Raw genomic sequence first — 17,601 nt, forward strand, 5'->3', positions numbered from 1 at the left:
TTTCTGTGTGGTCTTAAAGATCAGGCTTGGGTATGGGGTTTTTTTTGGAGTGATGAACACGTTTTGGAACTAGAGGTGGTTGCCTGCACAGCATCGGGAAGGTACTCAGTGGCACCCTTTCATATGGTTAACTCGACGTTATAAGAATTTCACCTCCATAAAAGGAAAAAAGGAAAAAAAAGCAAACATGGAAGGTTCTAAAACCTTTTTTAGCTGAGAACACAATTTATCATGATGTAGTTTTTAAAATTATTTTTAAAAGAAACACCCAAAGGATGGGAGGTTTGGGTGGTCTCTTCTAGACTTCTCCCTATCTTCAGATTTTTATCCAACAACAACAGTCCGACAGGAGACAGCCCAGGCGCCTCGCGGGCACAGGCACTGGGCAGAACACCCTCTGCATTCGGCCCCCACAGTCACCACATGACGCAGGCGTCCACACTCAGAGATCTGCTGCTTAGCTGCTATTCTTAACAGCTATCTATGAGAATAAGGTGTTACTTCTATAATCAGGATAACATGGTGAGGACACTCTCAAAACACAGAAGAAGAACAAAAAAGACTTGCAGGAATAATCCTCTATTGGTGTTTTTTTCTTGATACTTGTCTGCGTTTACCAAATACCGTACAACATGTGCTAAAAAATACAAACCTCTCCCAAGCCTCAGCCTACCTGGCTGTGACTTGAGCCAAACGAGGAAGCAGCAGGAAAGAGCTCACAGGATGCTACTACCTCCGTGGGACCGCCGCCCCGCCACTGGGGTTTCCAAACAGGCATTTTTGGAGGGGCAGCAGGGTTCCATATCAAAGAAGCATTTCTCAGTAAACAAGGGAAATTTAACTGCCTAAGTGCATTCTCGTTCATTGCTGGGAGGAGTGTAAATCCTTTGCACCTCTACGAGAGACGATGCGGTAATATTTCTCAACAATGTACGTGCGTGGTTTCTCAAAAAATGAGAACTACTACCTAGACCTACCACATGACCCAGCAATTCTACGTCTGCGTATATACCCCGAAGAATCGAGAGCAGAGAGTCAAACAGGTCCCTGCCTACCCGTGTTCACGGCAGCACGATTCACCACAGCTGGGAGGCGGACACAACCCAAGTGCGCATCCACAAATGCAGGCAATGGAGTATTATTGCACCTTGGAAAGGAAGTCCCGCCACGTGCTGCACCACAGGTGAACTCCGAAGACATTGTGCGAAGCACAAGAAGCCAGCTGCAGAAGGACGTGATTCCACTGACATGAAGTTCCGAGGAAAGGGAAACTCAGAGATAGAAAGTAGGGTGGTGGCGGCCAGGGCCAGAGGAAAGGAGGATGGGGGCTAGTGTCTCGTGGCCACAGAGTTTCAGTCTGAGATGATGAAAAAAATCCTGGAAATGAACAGCGGTGAAGGTTGCACACGATACCGTGAACTGAATGCCACTGAACCGTACACTCAGGAGCCCAGTTAAAGAAACGTTACTTCTCGATTGTGGAATACAACACAGTCGTTAACAAGGATGAGGCGGTATCATGTCACCTTAGAGCCGTCTCAAAGACAGCAGGTGAAAGATCTGGGGCAGAAGAGGGGGTATACTACTTGCATGCGTGTGCAAAGTCTGTGTCCCAGATTTGGAAGTAACTGGAATCCTGAAAGTGTCCACAAGACATGACAGTGGCGGTCTGAGGGGCGGCCAAGTGGATGGCCATGCAGGGAACCTTACTTTCCACGGTATAACCTTTTTCACACCTTCATAATTTTATACCATGTACACTGTAAGCTACTTAAAAATTAACTTCAAGACATTGAAGATAATGTCCAACCTCTGCTTCTTGCTATTATAGAGGAGACTTGCACCAGACCAACACTTCAGCCAGGACCAACCATAAACGCTGGATAAGACAGCTATCTGAGGACCATGGGAAACCATGCAGGGAGCTAGGACGAGAAGGGACAAGGTCTCTGAGGGCAGGGAAACACATTTCAGTGAGCCCGACACACTCGGCCATGTTTTGCCCTTGAGGCCAGGGTTCAGAGGCCGGCCAGAGAGCAAGGCTATACGCTTTCAAGGGGCCGGAGAGACAAAGATCGGTGAGCAAGGATTCCAAGGCAGAGCAGAGGGGTGAGGTTCTAGAGAGGAGAGAACCTTTCTCTCCACACACCCCCTCGACATGTCTGCCAACCCCCAAGCTACAGGAGGCGAGAGAGACCAAGAACTCAAGCAGAAAGTGACAGCTGAGAGGCTAAAATCGAAGGGGAGTGTGGGCAGTCTCCTAGCGCTGGGAATTCAGGGTCCCTTAAGAGGGGGACCAGCCTTTGAGTTAAAACCCCCGAAGGACTATTTCCTAAGAGGAGGCACAAGAGAAACCAGCTCTCAGACTAAAACCCAGCCCTAAATCTTCTCGACCCCACAGTGGATCAAGGTGAACTGAAGAGAAGTAAATCCTCTCTGGAGACACACATCCACTGGAGCCGCTACTATTCTCCGTACACGACATTCAGCCTTTAATTTATCCAGCATTTTTTTTTTTTTAAAGGCCAGGATGTCATGAGATGGCAAAAGTCAATAGGGCAAAACCAAAAGCCAATAGGGAAAAGCAGACCCATTGGTACATCAGATACTGCAGTTGTTAGAGCCTTTAAAAATGTTTCATATGTTCCAAAGAATAGATGACAACATGGAGAACTTAACCAGAGTACTGGAATCTGTTTTGTTTTGTTTTTAAATCAAGTGGAAATTCTAGAAGTGAAAAAATAGTGAAATTAAGGATTCCACAGATGAACTCAAGCATTGATTTAACAAAGCAGGTAAGAGGATTAGTAACGTGGAAGTTAGGTCAGTAAAAATATCCAGTCTGAAGCCCAGAAAGTAAAAAAAAAAAAAGAAAAAAAAGGCAGGGGAGATTCAGGAAAAAAGAACAACAACAAAAACAGATTTATGGAACATGGTAAAAATGTCTAATAAGGACATCTAGAGTCCTGGAAGGAAAGGATGGAATGAAGCAGAAGGATACTGGCTGAAAATTTCAAAACTGATGAAAGACATCAAACCATCAATTCAAAGAGCTCTTCAGATACCAGGCAGAGTAACTGCAAAGAAAAGTGCTACGCACACCATTATGAAACCGTGGACACCAAAGACGAACTATAAGAGCAACCAGAGGAAAAACTACTCATTTCTTTAAAAGGAGCAGCAGTATGTCTGACAGCTGGAATTTCAACAAAAATAGTAGAAGCCACAGGATCTCAGGAGACGCCTTCAAAGGGCTCAGAGTAAAGCAGAGTCAACCTAGAATTCTCCCTCCGACAACAAGTGAACTTCAAAACTGAAAGCACAATAAACATATTTCCAGGCAATTAGAAATGGAGAGAATTTACCACCAACAGACCTTCATGAAAAGTGACACTGAAGGGAATTCTTCAAGAAGATGGAAGGACAGAAATGAAGGAATAGAGAGCATCTGAGAGGGCAGACGGGAGCAAGTGTACGCATTGGCTATTCGCTATGGAAGACTGCAAACATACCGTCTTATGGGGCTTCAAATATATGTTAACATACATTACAATCGCCCGAAAGTCTGGGGGAGAGGGAATTGAGCATTGTGAGGTCCTGCACTGTGACCGAAAAGGTAAAAGTACTGACTTGGGGTAGATGCCAATGCATCATGATTGACACGTATCGACATTATTTCATTGTTGAAAGATATTTTGATGCATTTTGCAAAATACGTGTTGTCCTTAAATGCATCAAAATCATTAAAAAATGCAAGGTCAAAAATCAAGTTCCGACAAATTTCAAAGGACTGAAATCGTACAGAGTATGTTCTCTGACTGCAGAAGTAAACTAAAAATCAATAATGAAAAGATGACCTTAAAAATTCCCTGGATGTTTGCAAATTAATTAATGTACACTCAACCTGTGGATCAAAGATAACTCGATGGAAATTAGGACATATCAAAATTTATAGAAGAAAGCAAAAAGCAAGTGATGAGGGAAATCCATAGCATCGGGTGCATGTTTTAGAAAAGAAAAATGCTAAAATTAGCTAAATTCCATCTCGAGAAGGTAAAAAAAGAACATGATGTTAACCCTGAAGAAAGTAAAAGAAAATCAAAGTCAAAAACAACGAATTATGGAAGTGTACAAAGAGAGCAACAAAAAGGTGGTTCACTGAAAAGGCTCAAACATTAATAAACCTCAGCAAGACAGATTAAGGACAAATAAACAGAAGGCACAAACTACCAATACCAGTAATGAAAAAGGAACATTGCTGGGGCGCCTGGGTGGCTCAGTCGTTAAGCATCTGCCTTCAGCTCAGGTTGTGATCCCAGGGTCCTGGGATCGAGCCCCGCATCGGGCTCCCTGCTCGGCGGGAAGCCTGCTTCTCCCTCTCCCACTCCCCCAGCTTGTGTTCCCTCGCTCGCTGTGTCTCTGTCAAATAAATAAATAAAAATCTTTAAAAAAAGAAAAATAAAAAGGAATATTGCCACAAATCCCACAAACAAGATAAAAAGAGGATAAACATGTAAAAAATGTGACATTTATATGAAATGGATAAGTTCCTGAAAAAACAAAAACGTTCTATAACTTATACAAAAAAACCAAAAAACCAAAAACCTTGTACTTGTGAAGGAAACTGAATCTCATAAAGAAAACTCCTGAGCCCTGGGGCCTCACTAGAGAGTCCTTCTAATCCTGTAAAGAACCTGTGTGTTCTTCAAGCTCTCCCAGGTTAGAAAAAGGAAGCACTTCTCAAATTAGTTCCTAAGTCCAGCACAACCACGATGCCCAAACCTGCCAAGGACGTGGAAAGAAAGTAAAAATGCAAGCAGATCTCCCTCACGCACACAGTCACCAGAGTCCTAAGGAAAACACGAGCAAACTACAGGGCACAGTGGTGCTGGTGGGCTGCAGAATCCCGCCCCTCCTGTTGGTAACAGGGCTTTTCTCCTTTCCAAAGGGATTCACTCATATTATCCCATTTTCGTCAAAGGTCTTATTCTCAGGTACACTTTACACATAGGGAAACTGAGTGAGGCCCAAAGAGGTGAAGATGCTGTCCCAAGGTCACACTCAGGCTAGAGCTGGGCGAGACAAATGCATTCCACGTGGTGGGTATTTACAGGCACCTGCGGTGTCCCAGCTCGGCCCGGGGATGTACATTTGTGCCTCTCCTGCCCCCAGCACCTCCCTTCTGCCTCCCTGGACCTCTCGCTCCTGGAGACAGTCGGCTCTGCTGCTGCGGCTCTGGGCAGGCAGCACGGTGGAGCCGCAGGGTGCCCCGGACAGGGTGCAGCGCCCCCTGGCGGCGACGTGGCACACGGGCGTCCTGGAGCACACCGCAGGGGCCCTCTCCGCCAGGATGGGGTCTCCTGACGCTGACCCTGCCCGGAGGGGGCATCAGAAAATGCCCAAGCCCTGTGTGGCCCGTGCACTGCAGCCTGATCATCAGCATGTCCAAGCGCTACAGTCTACGAAGCCCTTCCGCCTGTGTTTCTACCTGCAGGGAACCCCACAAGCCAAGTTCAGTACTCCTGCTTTGCAGACGAGGAAAGCGAGGCTGGGAGAGGTGGGCAGCTTGTCTAAATTATCTATGCAGACAATAAGAGATCCAGGGGCGACGCAGGACCTTCCCCACCACTCCAGGAGGCCCCTACCCCAAGCATTGTTGATGTGACAGGAGATGTCCTGGGTTATGCCAATTATATGCTGTGAGACAGACAAGGTTGACAGGGATGCTGAAAACTGCACAAATACTAGAGAAAAAAAGAACTCCTGACCTAGCTGAGCAGGGACACAGGCATTTTTTAACGTAGAGAACCCAGAGGGATGCCTCCACAGTGGGAGACGTGAGATGCAAAGAGAAACAAGACAGCATAAAAAAACAGAAACTGAAGAACACCTTTCAAGAGACTCTATAAAGCAAGTAAAGTGGGATTCTTTACATACATTCAAGCAGGAGCAGCTCCTGGGTAACCACGGGATACAGGGATGGGGAAAAGGAGACAAATACAATGAGCCGCTAAGATTGAACTTGGCCCTTTGTGGCAACGGAGGCTGGGGAGTTTCCCCTTCTAAAACCTGCTTTCTGAAGAAGCTGGATCCAAGGCCCAGCTCAGAAGCTTCTAGCTCTCCTTGGTAAACAGAGAAAACACATCCTCAGGACTCAGCAAATGACTCAGTGTGACCCTTTGAAGAGCACCGTCTAGAGAAGGTGAGGCCTGCCAATGGGGCTCCTTGGCAGCCTTCTAGAGTGGCCCCCAAAACTATGGCTCTGTCCACCTGAGTGGGTCTGTGAAAACAGCACTTTCAGTGAATCCAGAGCCAAGAGCAGCACCTGAACCCAAAATGACATGGTTCCCAGCACAGAGAATCCTGTATTTTCAGCCTATTGAGTTTGTTTGTTAGGGGGAAATAAACCTATGGATAACAGGAAGTTGGCAGATGTAATTTCTACAGACCTTTGAAAGGCATTTGAGATGAATCCAAACCAGAAACTATTTAAAAGACTGAATCACATGAGAACTGGGTGGATTGGGCTGGAATAAAGCCAGTAAACAGCAGGGACAGTACGCACTTCTCTCCGTGGAAAAATGTAAACAGCAGGGTCCCCGGGGTTTGGGCTGGTTTTACTTCTTCATCAATGACTTAGAAGGAGAAGGAAGTAGGAACCTGCCCCGAGCGTGAAGGAAGCAGGAACTTGCCCCGAGCGTGAAGGAAACTTAGCGCCCTGGGTGGAGGGGAATGGACTGGGGGTCCTCACCGGGAAGGCCCCCGCTACGGCTGGGCCCACCGTGGCTGCAGAGACCCAGCGCCGGGCCCGTGGCAGGTGCGCAGGGCCAGCGGGCCGCAGAACCAGAAAGGTGGGCAGAGGAGGGTGGACCTGAAGTGATGCCCGCGGGGAAAAAGCATTCAAAATAAACACACAGAACTTTTTAGCCTGAGAGGAACACAGGGAGTTATTGGTGACTGCTTGGATCAGCGTAGTTCTTTAAAAAGTTTTAAATTACAGGGGAAAATAAAACAAAACAAAACAGAAGGAGGGGAGGTTTAGGTCAAGCACAGAGGAAGAGAGAGGAGGGAGTTTCCGGCGAGAGAAACTCCCTGAAGTCAGGAGGAGCCCTCTGAGGGCGAGAGGCCCAGCAGGCAGCCAACACCTGACCCTGGCAGTGAACTCCAAACCCGGGGGGGCTGCCGCACTGGCCCCCACACCCCCAGCCCCTCTCTAGCCACGGCCCCCGACCCCGGGCCCAGACTGCCCTGGGGCCACCCTGAAAGAGCCTCACCTGCTGCTGGCTCTGCTCCTCCAGGTTCATCTTCACCTCCAGCGACTGGCGGGCCTCCAGGAAGGCCTTGCGGTGCTTGCGGTCCGCCATGTAGTAGGACATGATGCCCACGGTGATGGCGCACAGGTAGAGGAAGACGTTGGCCAGGATCTGTGCCCCGAGGAGGAGAGAAAAGGACAATGAGGAAGGCACGTGCTCAGGAGGAGGGATGGAGAAGGGGGGCACAAGGTGGTAACGAAAATCAAACCCCGGGCTGCCTGGTGTCCAGGGAGGGCCCCGGTGAGCCTCTGCCCTCGATGGGGTATTTAGGTCCCTGGAGCAGACCCTGCCCCACTTACCACGGGCGGGTGAGGCCCGCGCCTGGAAGGCTGGTTGAGTTGAGGGGCTGTTCTCCCCTCTTGCTTCACACCACAGCTAAACTGGCCAATCCCGTCCATCTGTGTGGCCTGAGCAGTCCCTCTGCTACCCAATTCATTCATTCGTTCACTCACTCACTTATTTGTTCAACCACCACTTACTGAGGACCTATTAGTTACCCTTAGCTGCTGTGCTGATTAGCGGGGCAGGAGAGTGTACAAATCCCAGACCCACTAGCCAGGAGCGTATGAAAGCTGCAGGTTGTGTGGAAGGTCCCAGGGGCCATGCAGCAGTCCTGCGCTGACCCGAGTCATCACACTGCCTTACACGTGGTGCAGGGATTCACACGCACCCCCTCAGCCAACCCACCTGCCAGTACCAGTACCCGGGTCCCACGAGGAAGCTACAGGAAGGGGAAAGGGCAGCTGTGGGGACCAGACATCTGTTTTGCAAGCTCGGTACAGTGGCACAAAGGCCTTCTTGGGCACTGAGGGTCTGTTCCTCCATCCTTAGCCTCCTGGAGGCTCCCCTAGCTGTCTATAGTCCCCAGCCGGCTTCCACAGGCTGCTGGGACCACAGACCTGACTGCCTCCTGCCACAGGTAACCTTGGATATGGACCCGAACATCCAAACCACATCTGATTTCCTGGTGCTTGTGGCTAATGGCCACAGTCTTTGACCCTGACTGGGTCCCATTTGGGGCTGGACCAGGTTCTAGCTTCTCCCGCTTCTCCAGCTCCTATGAGGCCCATTTCCAGGCCCGGCCCCTCCCATTCCCGGAGGCCAGCTCACACCCTCCCCACCTTGGTTCCCTGAGGTCCCACCAGGGGAGGCCAGACCCCTCCTCTGAAGGGTGTGGTTTAGGCAGAAGTTTGTAGTTGAGATGTGGGTAGGGAGGCAGAAGAGTTCTTCATTTCCAGACCTACAGAAAGAAAATGTTCTCCTAGAAAAGTACAATATTTTCTGAATAGTTGAAAAATGCAGGGAAGTCAATTTTAGATCTTCGAACAAGATGGTTTAATAGACAATAAGAGAGGTTAACTCTGACGTGAATTTTCTGGGGACTCTCAGTTACACCATATTCTTCTCTAATTCTGTGTCATCAGGGCTGATCAGTGCTGACCCACCGCCCCCAGCAGAAAGTTCCCGCAGGCCTGGGCACTCAGCAAAGGCCCGCTGAATAATGAATTTGTTAGTAGGTGAGGCGTGTCTTGATACTGGTCATCGAATGCAGATTTCACAAGCTCCTTTGATGGCTGGTTCCAGCAACTAACACCTCATTGTGTTCTCGGGTCTGGGTAGCCCCCACTGCCTACACCATTCATGCGGCAAGTGGGCGACTTCAAAATCCCATGGGACATCTCTTGCACTTCTGCTTGGGCATGATAGGCCATTCCCACCTGAGCGGTCAGTATCCACATGGCCTCAGGCCACTTATTAAATACCGGATAGTCCAAAGAGCTGCCAATTTATGTTGAGTCAAAGCAAATCACACAGACCACGCTGAGTCTGAAAGCCAGTCTTGGCCTGAGGTCCAGGAACTTCTACCAGCCCAGAGGCCACCTCCCTTTGGGGACTGTATAGCCTTGGAAATCTGCCCGGCCCCAAGTTCATGGTATAGGAAGCTAGTCGACAAGGTCAGGGTGTACCTCACGCATCCTCACTGAGCAGTTGCACTTTGCCAAAGCTCACACGGGGTCCAGATACAGCAGTCACCAAGGCCGAGGGTCTCCGGCCTTATGGGCTCTGGGTCCTGGAGGGCAAGGGAATAGCTGCACATTGAGGAGTCGCATGTCTGGGCCCCATACCTACCAGTGTCCACGACTCCCAACCAGAGGCTCCCGACGAGGCAAGCTGCCCTGGGGCCACAGGCCCATCTCTGGCCCTGGCCACAACCAGCCTGGGCTGCCACACCAGGCCAGGGACAGAGCTTCACGCTCAGGGGTCTCCTTACCCCACAACAGGCCGTGCCTGACCACCTGGTGGGGTGGACGGAACAGACTCTGTAAAGTGTAGAGCGCTAAGACTGTGTCAGGCTTCCTGCTGTCATGATCCACCAGGCTGCCCGCCTAAGAAAACCACACCTGCTCTGCAGACAGCCAGAGAGCAACTACAGTGGGAAAGCTTCCAACCAACCTCCACCAAAAACGGTTATCCAAGGAGAACAGGATTCAGGTTCGGCTTGCACCTGGAGACCATTTCTATGGGGCAGCACTCCCTTCCTTGAACTCTGCCTATTTCAAAATAAGCTCCCCTTTCGCTTTCTACTTGGAGGTGCAGAAAACAGGTGCAGGAGGCGGCCTGGCCTGTGGCGCTGCCCCTCACTGGATGGGCAACCTGGTAGATCAGTAATTTCTCTGAGCCCCTCCTTCACCATCTGTGAGCTGAGAGCTAACTCCTCTCGAAAGTCCCTGCAGTCCTGACCCCTCACTTCAGAGGGTGAAGGTTGGGCCTGGAGAGGACCCCTTGGAAAGGCTGGAGGAAAGGCAAGGACGGGTCGGTCACACTGCCTCCTGTCCCCTGAGCACCCCAAATTACAGAGGGCGTTGCCCACCCCTTCCTGACCTGCGCTCTCAGCTCACGTGTGCAGGGACATGGAGCCAAATGGCCACTACTGGGCCACATGCTAGAGACTCATGTGGGTCCTATAGGTCCCTCCCATGCCAGGGAATTCTCCCTCTGCCTCCCAGAGAGCTTATTCCTTTCTAGAGAATTCTCCCAGGAGCCCCAGGCTGTGGGATTCTCAGAGCTCCCTTAATTCTCTAAACTTGCCTCGACTAAAGAAAGGGTCCTCAGGGTTGCTGTTGCTCTGTTCCTGCCCAACCCCTCTGTTCCACGCAGCCATAGCTCCACAGCTTGGAAGGAGCTCAGCAATCCCCCGGTGCCAGGCAGCAAGCGGCGGGAGGATTAGCCAGGGCCCTACAGGTGACTCTCCGCCTCCAAGTCCAGGGCACAAATCCGATCGGGCGATGCTGCTAAGCCAAGGAGACCTCCATCCAGGAAGCCAGGGTCCACTAGCGGGGAGGAAGGTTTGGGAGCGAGGAGTTGCTCTGCTCATGGGAGAGGCTCTCAACATGCAAAACACACAGCAACACAGCCACCTGGGTGATGGTCGCCTGGCCGGCTCCACCCCTGGGGGGACTCAGGTGATGGGGGGGTGGGCAGTGGTCTCCAATGCTCCCGGCCGACCCCAACCCCACTATGTGGCCTGATGTGAGGCCAGGGCCAGGAAACTCTCCTCCCAGCCTTAGTTCCTTGCCTGGGATATCACCTCACATCACATTAGGTCCCGGACACAGGCACATGCTTGACCTGCCTCATCTTGTTTAATCCACTCAAGACCGGCCGTGTTGTTCCGATTTTACAGGAGAAGGAACGGAGACGGAGCGAGGGCTCAGAGCCAGGGGACAGGGTTGCTCCCACGCTCATCTCTTCTATTCCATGACGCAGAGCCCCATCCTGCAAGCACCCCGGCCTACTTACATATGGTAACCCCACCTCCCCCCAGAAAGGATATGGGACATTTTGAAAACTAAAACCACCACCCAGATACCTGCCGTCTTGCGGGAGCCGTTCACATTTATACCCCGAAAGCAAGCGGTACGTGCACAAGTGTGCACAGCGGCGTACGTGACAGCCGTACCTCTAAGCTCTTAAAATGCAGACATTCCCCGTTTCACATTTATAAACACGTCTCACTTAGCAGAATGGATGTGCTCCTCGATATGTGGAAAAAACGAGTTTCACTCCTCGCACGGCGAGCCCTGCACGGTGCCGGCACCGAGGAGTCCACGGTGACTGAGACGCTGTCCCTGCCCCCAGGGCCACCGCAGGCGGGAGGCGGCCCAGGTCCAGGGAGGACACGGTGGGGTAAGCAGGGAGGCTGTCGTTTCTCTAAAACACATCCGTGAGTCCTGCTTCCCGCTACAGGTTAAGAATTGTAGACCCAGGGACAACGTGAACCCTGGCGAGAGTCTGAACTGTGTCTCTCATGTGACTGGGACAAATGGGTGTCTTCATGCTGCGCCCTGAGCTCTGCTGTCCTAGAGTAAGTTCCTGGGGCTCCAGGACCCAGGGTAGCGGGGGAGGGTCTCTCTTCTCCCTCCAGGGCTGCCTTCCCTGTACCGCCCCCCCAGCTACACCTGGCCCACCTGGCAGGCCCCTCCTCCTCCCCAAGAGCCCCGCTCAGCCCCCCATTTCCCCCCGCGGGCCCCTGCCTCCTTCCCCTCCCCCGTGCTCCCCAGACCCACCTGAGGTAGTGCAACCACGTCACAACTCGCCCCTCACCCCGACCCCTTCAGCCTCTGGTCAGCAGAGGAGCAGACCAGAAACCATCCCAGACCTGATCTCCCAGCCTCATGATCTCCCTGGGACCCAGCCCTCAAGTCAATATCGCCTCCGCTGCACCCCAACTCTTTCCCACCCCAGCCTCTGAACAGAGGAACGAGGCTCGGTCACTTTGCTGGGGACTGTGCAGGCCAGGACAGCTGGGGAGACCGTCCCCTGCAGGAAACATCCAGAGGATAAGGCTGAGCCTGCAAAGAGCACAGAGGCCGGATGGGTGGCAGTCACACTGGTCAGGGAGGTGTCACACTGGGTCAGGGAGGTGTCGCACAGCTTCAAGACGACGCAGGTCTCAGAAACAAAGACTGGCTCGGACACTGCACTCAGCGACCCCCGAGCACGGCAGCATGGCAGGAAGGCTTCTCCTCTCCACCACTGTCCACAGTGACTGCCTGGGGGGCGCGCTCCAACGGCAGGGTTCGCACACAGGACACCTGCCCTGGGGAAGCAGCTCCGAAGGCCAGCAGGAGCCCTGATGCGTGGCCCCTGGCTCCTTGGGGGACTCAGGTGGGGGGCCGTGGTGCCACCGTGAGCCTGTTCCCCTGGATGCCCCACACCAGGCTTCAGTCTCGGGGTGACTCCCCCCGCCACAATGAGCCTGAGAAGCCCTGCTCTGGGGTGCCACCAAAGTCACCTCTTCTTACCCCAGTGGCCGCCTTTCTCCAGTGAGAGAGACTGGGCAGCAGTCTCACTGCAAAAGAACTGTTTTTTGTTTTTTTTTTTAAACACGAGATTTTTAAAATAATGAGGAGAATGAATGAATCTCCCAAGTGGGTAACCATTCAGACGACAGCTTCATCTAACCCATGACAGCCAGATGAAGTGTTTGTAATACCCCAGCTCAGACACACAGTCGTGAGAAAATTCCTTTACAAAACCCTTCCCCTTGGAATCTGATGAATCACAGTATCCTGTACATTTCTAACAGTCCACGGGGACACGGGACCGCTCGAAGCAGGGCTTTAAAAAAGAAGTCATCCCATCGGAGGAGGGCTGGTGCCTCCCCTGCCTAGGCCGACCCCTCCCCATAGGCTCAGTCCGGCCTGGGGATTCCAGAACACTCCAGAACTGGGGAGAAGAAACCCAGAGAGAGAAAGTCGCGCTGGGACGTCAACGTCCTTGTCAGCCGCCCTCAGAGACCCCGGGATGCTCTGTGTCAGGGGAAGACCACGTCGGAGCCTCTGTTCATTAAAACAAACTTAGATGTTTTGGAAAAAACAAACAAACAAAAGTCTCCAAGGAGCCGCGGGGCAGGAAGGAGCGAGGGAGCAGCGTATCTGCTGGCAACCAGCCTCCCCAACCCCAGGAAGCCGGGCCAGAGCCTGCAGCCGCCCCACACGGTGCCCAGGGGCGCCCCCCTCCGGAGCTCTCTGCAGACTGCAGCTGGTCCTCATCAGTCAGGGCCCTGCTATATCCCCTCCTCCCAGAGGCCTGCCCTGAGCACCCCCCTTACTCTCTGTAACATTTTCCTATTTAAGACCCTGCAGAGAAGTCTCTGCACTTCGCATTCCCCCATCCTTTTCTTGTTTGTCCGTTTACTCTGTTTACTTCACGAGAAAGCCAGCTCCCAGGGGACACGTCCTGAGTGACTCTGGGAAATTGGCGCCTACTGGCGGTACCAGTAACCAGCAAACAGAGTTTGCTCAGAGCCTCCACGTTCATGGTCCTGCCTACTTGTCACAACAAGTGAAGTTCGTATTCTCACTTTGTGGGAGAGACTTGAATCCGGAGACACGAGGCTACAAGGCTGTGATCTCCTGACGGTGCTCACACTGGAGCTCAGATCTCCTTCCTCTTTTGTACCCCCTACAAGCACAGGGTTCGAGTTTCAAGACGCTAATAAAAACCTGCCCCCAACCCAGGGGACTGAACATCAGAAGGCAGCCTGGCCAGACTATACGGCCCGGGGGGCAGATCCCTGCTGGCCTCGCCCCCAACCAGCAAGCACAGTACCTGAGCATGAGTCCAGGCTTTCCCTACGTTACTTAGCTGAGTTGTGACGAGGCTCAGCAGAGGCTGGGTGAAGTCCAAGGCGCTGGGGGCCCATGGGGAGCACAGAACCCAGAAAGGACCTGAAGCATCTACACAGGTGGGGAGGTCTGCAGACAACGGCGGGCGGGGGGCTCTCTCATGCTACCCTGCAGCTAACTCTAGCATCTCTGTGCCAGGAGATGTCTGGGGTCTCCAGCAAATACAACCCTACTCAGCACAATTCAAGATTCGAGCTTCAGGGTACCACTGAGCTGCCCTTCCAAGCTCGGCATCTGTCAAGTTTCCACCATGTGCCTCAAAACAAGAGGACCTCTAGAAGCTTCCGACTTGTTTTATAGCTTGGACACGCCTCTGCTAAAAGACGCTCAATGTCCACCCTCGTCCAAAACAAAGACAACTTCTAGAATAGGCACCCAGCCAACCTGACATGTTACATGAGGTCCCTCATGATCTGCTGCGTTGCCAGAATGGCTTCTCAGGTTGTGCACTGCACAACCCCAGGGGCACCACTCTGCAGACTCTGACCTGATGGCTCCCCCACAGGTGTGGAACATGGCAGTCCTGACAACTGGGTTCTAGTGTCACTCGTTTCATCTACCTGGCTGGACCTCTCGCCAATCCTCTAAGAAGATGTGCTATGTCAGGGCTCTACAGCTCTAACCAGAACATCCTGCCTTTGCTCTGGCCTGTGGAGGGCCATACGTGATGATCCTCCGATGTAACCCAGGTCAAACACCCAGCACATACCTGTTATGGTTACGATCCCAAGACCCAGCTCCAACACTACCACCCCCATCCCCCAAACAGAACTATTCATTCATTCATTCATTCATTCAAGATTTAGTGAATGCCCATCCCGTGCCAGGGAGCTGCTTGACATGTAGCAGTGAATAGGGCAGAAAAAGTCCCTGCTGGTAGATACAAAAGAAACATAATTCAACAACAAGAGTATCAGAGCTCAGCAGGGAATAAAGATGATAAAGTGACGGTAGCTGCTTTAGATCAGAAGGTGAGGGAGACGGCTGGCCCCCATTCTTCACTCCCCTGGACAAGTGTCCTACGGCCACACCCTGGCCACTGCCTCACTGAGACTCTTCCCTCCTGCTGACTCTGACCGCGGGATCTGCTTTGGCCCAAATGGATGTCAGCACGTATGACATGAGTGAATGTTGAGATATGCCCGCACGTCCTCTTCCGCTGTTGCCATGAGAACAATATGCACCAAGATGTGCAGTGATACAGAACGAGGGACCCGTGGGGGCCCCGTAAAACCCAAGCTACACCTGGAGCCCAAGCCAGCTGAACCCAGCCCAAAGCAGCCACCCCCCGGCCACACCATGCATGTGCAAGTGAGGAACATGTCGCTGCGTGCCACTCAGGGGCGGGTTGGTGGTTAGGACAGGTGTCCCTGAAGCAGGAGCACTGAAGCTGAGATGTGAATAGCAAAAAAGACCCAGCCATGGGAAGACTCAGAAGAAAAAGCATCCTGGCTGGAGAATATATGCCTCTTTTCCAGGGGACACCCCCACCTTACCTTTTGATGCTTCTCCCCGCCCGGGACACAGCAAGCCCCCAAGGGCAGGGGCATCTGCGAGTGGAGGCCAGGGATGCTGCTGAACATCCCACAATGCACACAGCAGTCCCCACAATAAATACCCAGCCCCAAGTGTCAATAGACCCAAGGTCAGGAAACCTGGGCTAGAACAATGCCTTCTTCCTTTCTGATTCCTGAGGATTCACGTGAAAATTTCCTTAAGCTTTTTTACTGCACAGTAATGAACTCTGAGGACAAAGACGTGAGCAAGCAGATGTTTATGTCAGTCACAGGCCTTGGGGCTAAAAGGAAAATGTTACTGATACTCGTTGAACATAAGGACACGATATCTTGATAAACCCACGCATGATGGAAAGAAGGCCCATGTCACTGGGGGAGGGTAATGAAGACCAGAGGAGGTCATCCTGTCTGTCTCTCTGTAGGAGGAGACACAGGAATGAACATCTCACACCTAACATTTTATACTGACCCAGGGATTATTCACTTGAAGTCTGGGGACTAGGATAGGGGGAGTCAGTGAACCCCTAAAATTAGGGGCAAATGTTTCACCCTTTTCTGGGGGAGCAAGTCCATTGCTCTCACAGATTCTCAAAAGGGTCTGTTAGCCCAGATGCTTAAGAACCACAGAACTCAATCAAAAGCTTCCCCCGCCTCCTCCAGAGTCTTTGCTATAGAGACAGAAAACATCTGGTCACAGCATTCGGTGTTTCCTCTTATTGATGTGACCCCATTACTTAGTCACATTGGTCTTTTTCTCCAGGCCAAATAATTCCGATTTTACTTAAAGAACCTATTTTAAAACATTTAATCATGTTTGGCTTCAGATCCTTTTTTAAAAAAACTCAACCCCACTGATGTCTCAGTGAACGGTGGGGCCCCATGCTGGGTCCTTGACAGTAGGAAAAAAAAAATGACCTCAAGAGCTTAACTCTAGCAGGGATAAAGAAGCTACTGGAAAGAGAGGAAGCACAGACTGACTCTGATGGAGAAAGGGTAGGTCAGCAAAGGCCCCTACAAGGGAATAAAACTTGATCTGGCAAACTTGGTTGTGGGCTTTCACACACACAACACTGAGCTTTTACAGACGTTTTAATATATGGACTCTGGATGGTAAAGAACATTTAAGCCAATTTCTGATGACCAATGTTAAATGAAAAAAAAGGCAAGAAATAATTATACGTTCATGGGAGTAAGCAGAATGACCACAGGGCTCCACGGTGCCTGCTCTGGTCTTGTTACCTCTGAGCAATACCAGCTGCATTTAATGCATAGATGCTGACTTTCTGGAACTGTCTTTGAATGAACTCGAGAACAAATGTACAGGAATATGAGCACATAATTTGCAGACAGAAGATTTTTAGAATTCCGGAAACAGAACCATCACATAAACCCAGCACATGGAAATGTGCAGGGAGATCCCCAATCACACAAAAACATCAGTCTTTGCCCCATGGAAGAGAGCAAGCTCTTAGGATTCCAGAACTTCCTGCCTCTCAATTCAGAATGACTCAGATCTTGAGAGTGAAACTTTCTGCAGCTTCTCAAGCTGCAGAAACCAGCCATGGCTCCTTCTCCTTGGGGACCCCATCCCCTTCTCTACCACTGTGCTTCCTAGGTGTTCCTCAGGGGTCCTTCTTCCCTGCAGCCCCTCAGAGCCTGTCCAGGGACAGCCGGGATGGTTTTCTAAGTCACTGGTTTCAACACAGCCCTTCAGGGCTTACTACTCAGTTGCTATTTCTCCAGCTCAGTGCTTCTGAGCCAAGTGCGTTGGCATTCCCAGGGGACCAGGTGAAGCATGGGAGACTCTTGGGTCCCACCTGCCTGCTGAGGCCCAGGAATCTGCATTGCACACTCTCTACCTCTGGGTGTGTCTCTTCTACAAATCACTGTTCAAATATGAAAGCAAAGCCGAGATCCTCCCACTTTCCTGGTTCTGTAAACCAAACTCCAAACATACATGACTGCTTCCCATCACCTCCCTGGGCCCATCACCTATTTTTCTTCTGTCTGCTGACTCTCCAATGTTCACTGCTCACGCCAAGAGACCGCACCTCCTCACTGCCCTTCCCCGTCTGACCA

The 17,601-nt window shown here is 51.5% G+C and overlaps 1 protein-coding gene across 3 annotated transcripts in view; it reads right to left on the bottom strand.

The window, feature by feature from the left end:
- The window catches only part of ADCY3 (adenylate cyclase 3), a 78,505-nt gene that overhangs the window by 34,503 nt on the left and 26,401 nt on the right, over window positions 1-17,601 (bottom strand). For all 3 annotated transcript variants that reach the window (XM_078056052.1, XM_036086137.2, XM_036086136.2), the window contains exon 3: window positions 7,275-7,424. In XM_078056052.1, coding sequence (XP_077912178.1) covers window positions 7,275-7,424 — 150 coding nt within the window. The remainder of the gene's footprint in view (window positions 1-7,274; window positions 7,425-17,601) is intronic.

This window comes from Halichoerus grypus, chromosome 10, assembly GCF_964656455.1.
Source record: "Halichoerus grypus chromosome 10, mHalGry1.hap1.1, whole genome shotgun sequence".
NCBI lineage: Eukaryota > Metazoa > Chordata > Mammalia > Carnivora > Phocidae > Halichoerus > Halichoerus grypus.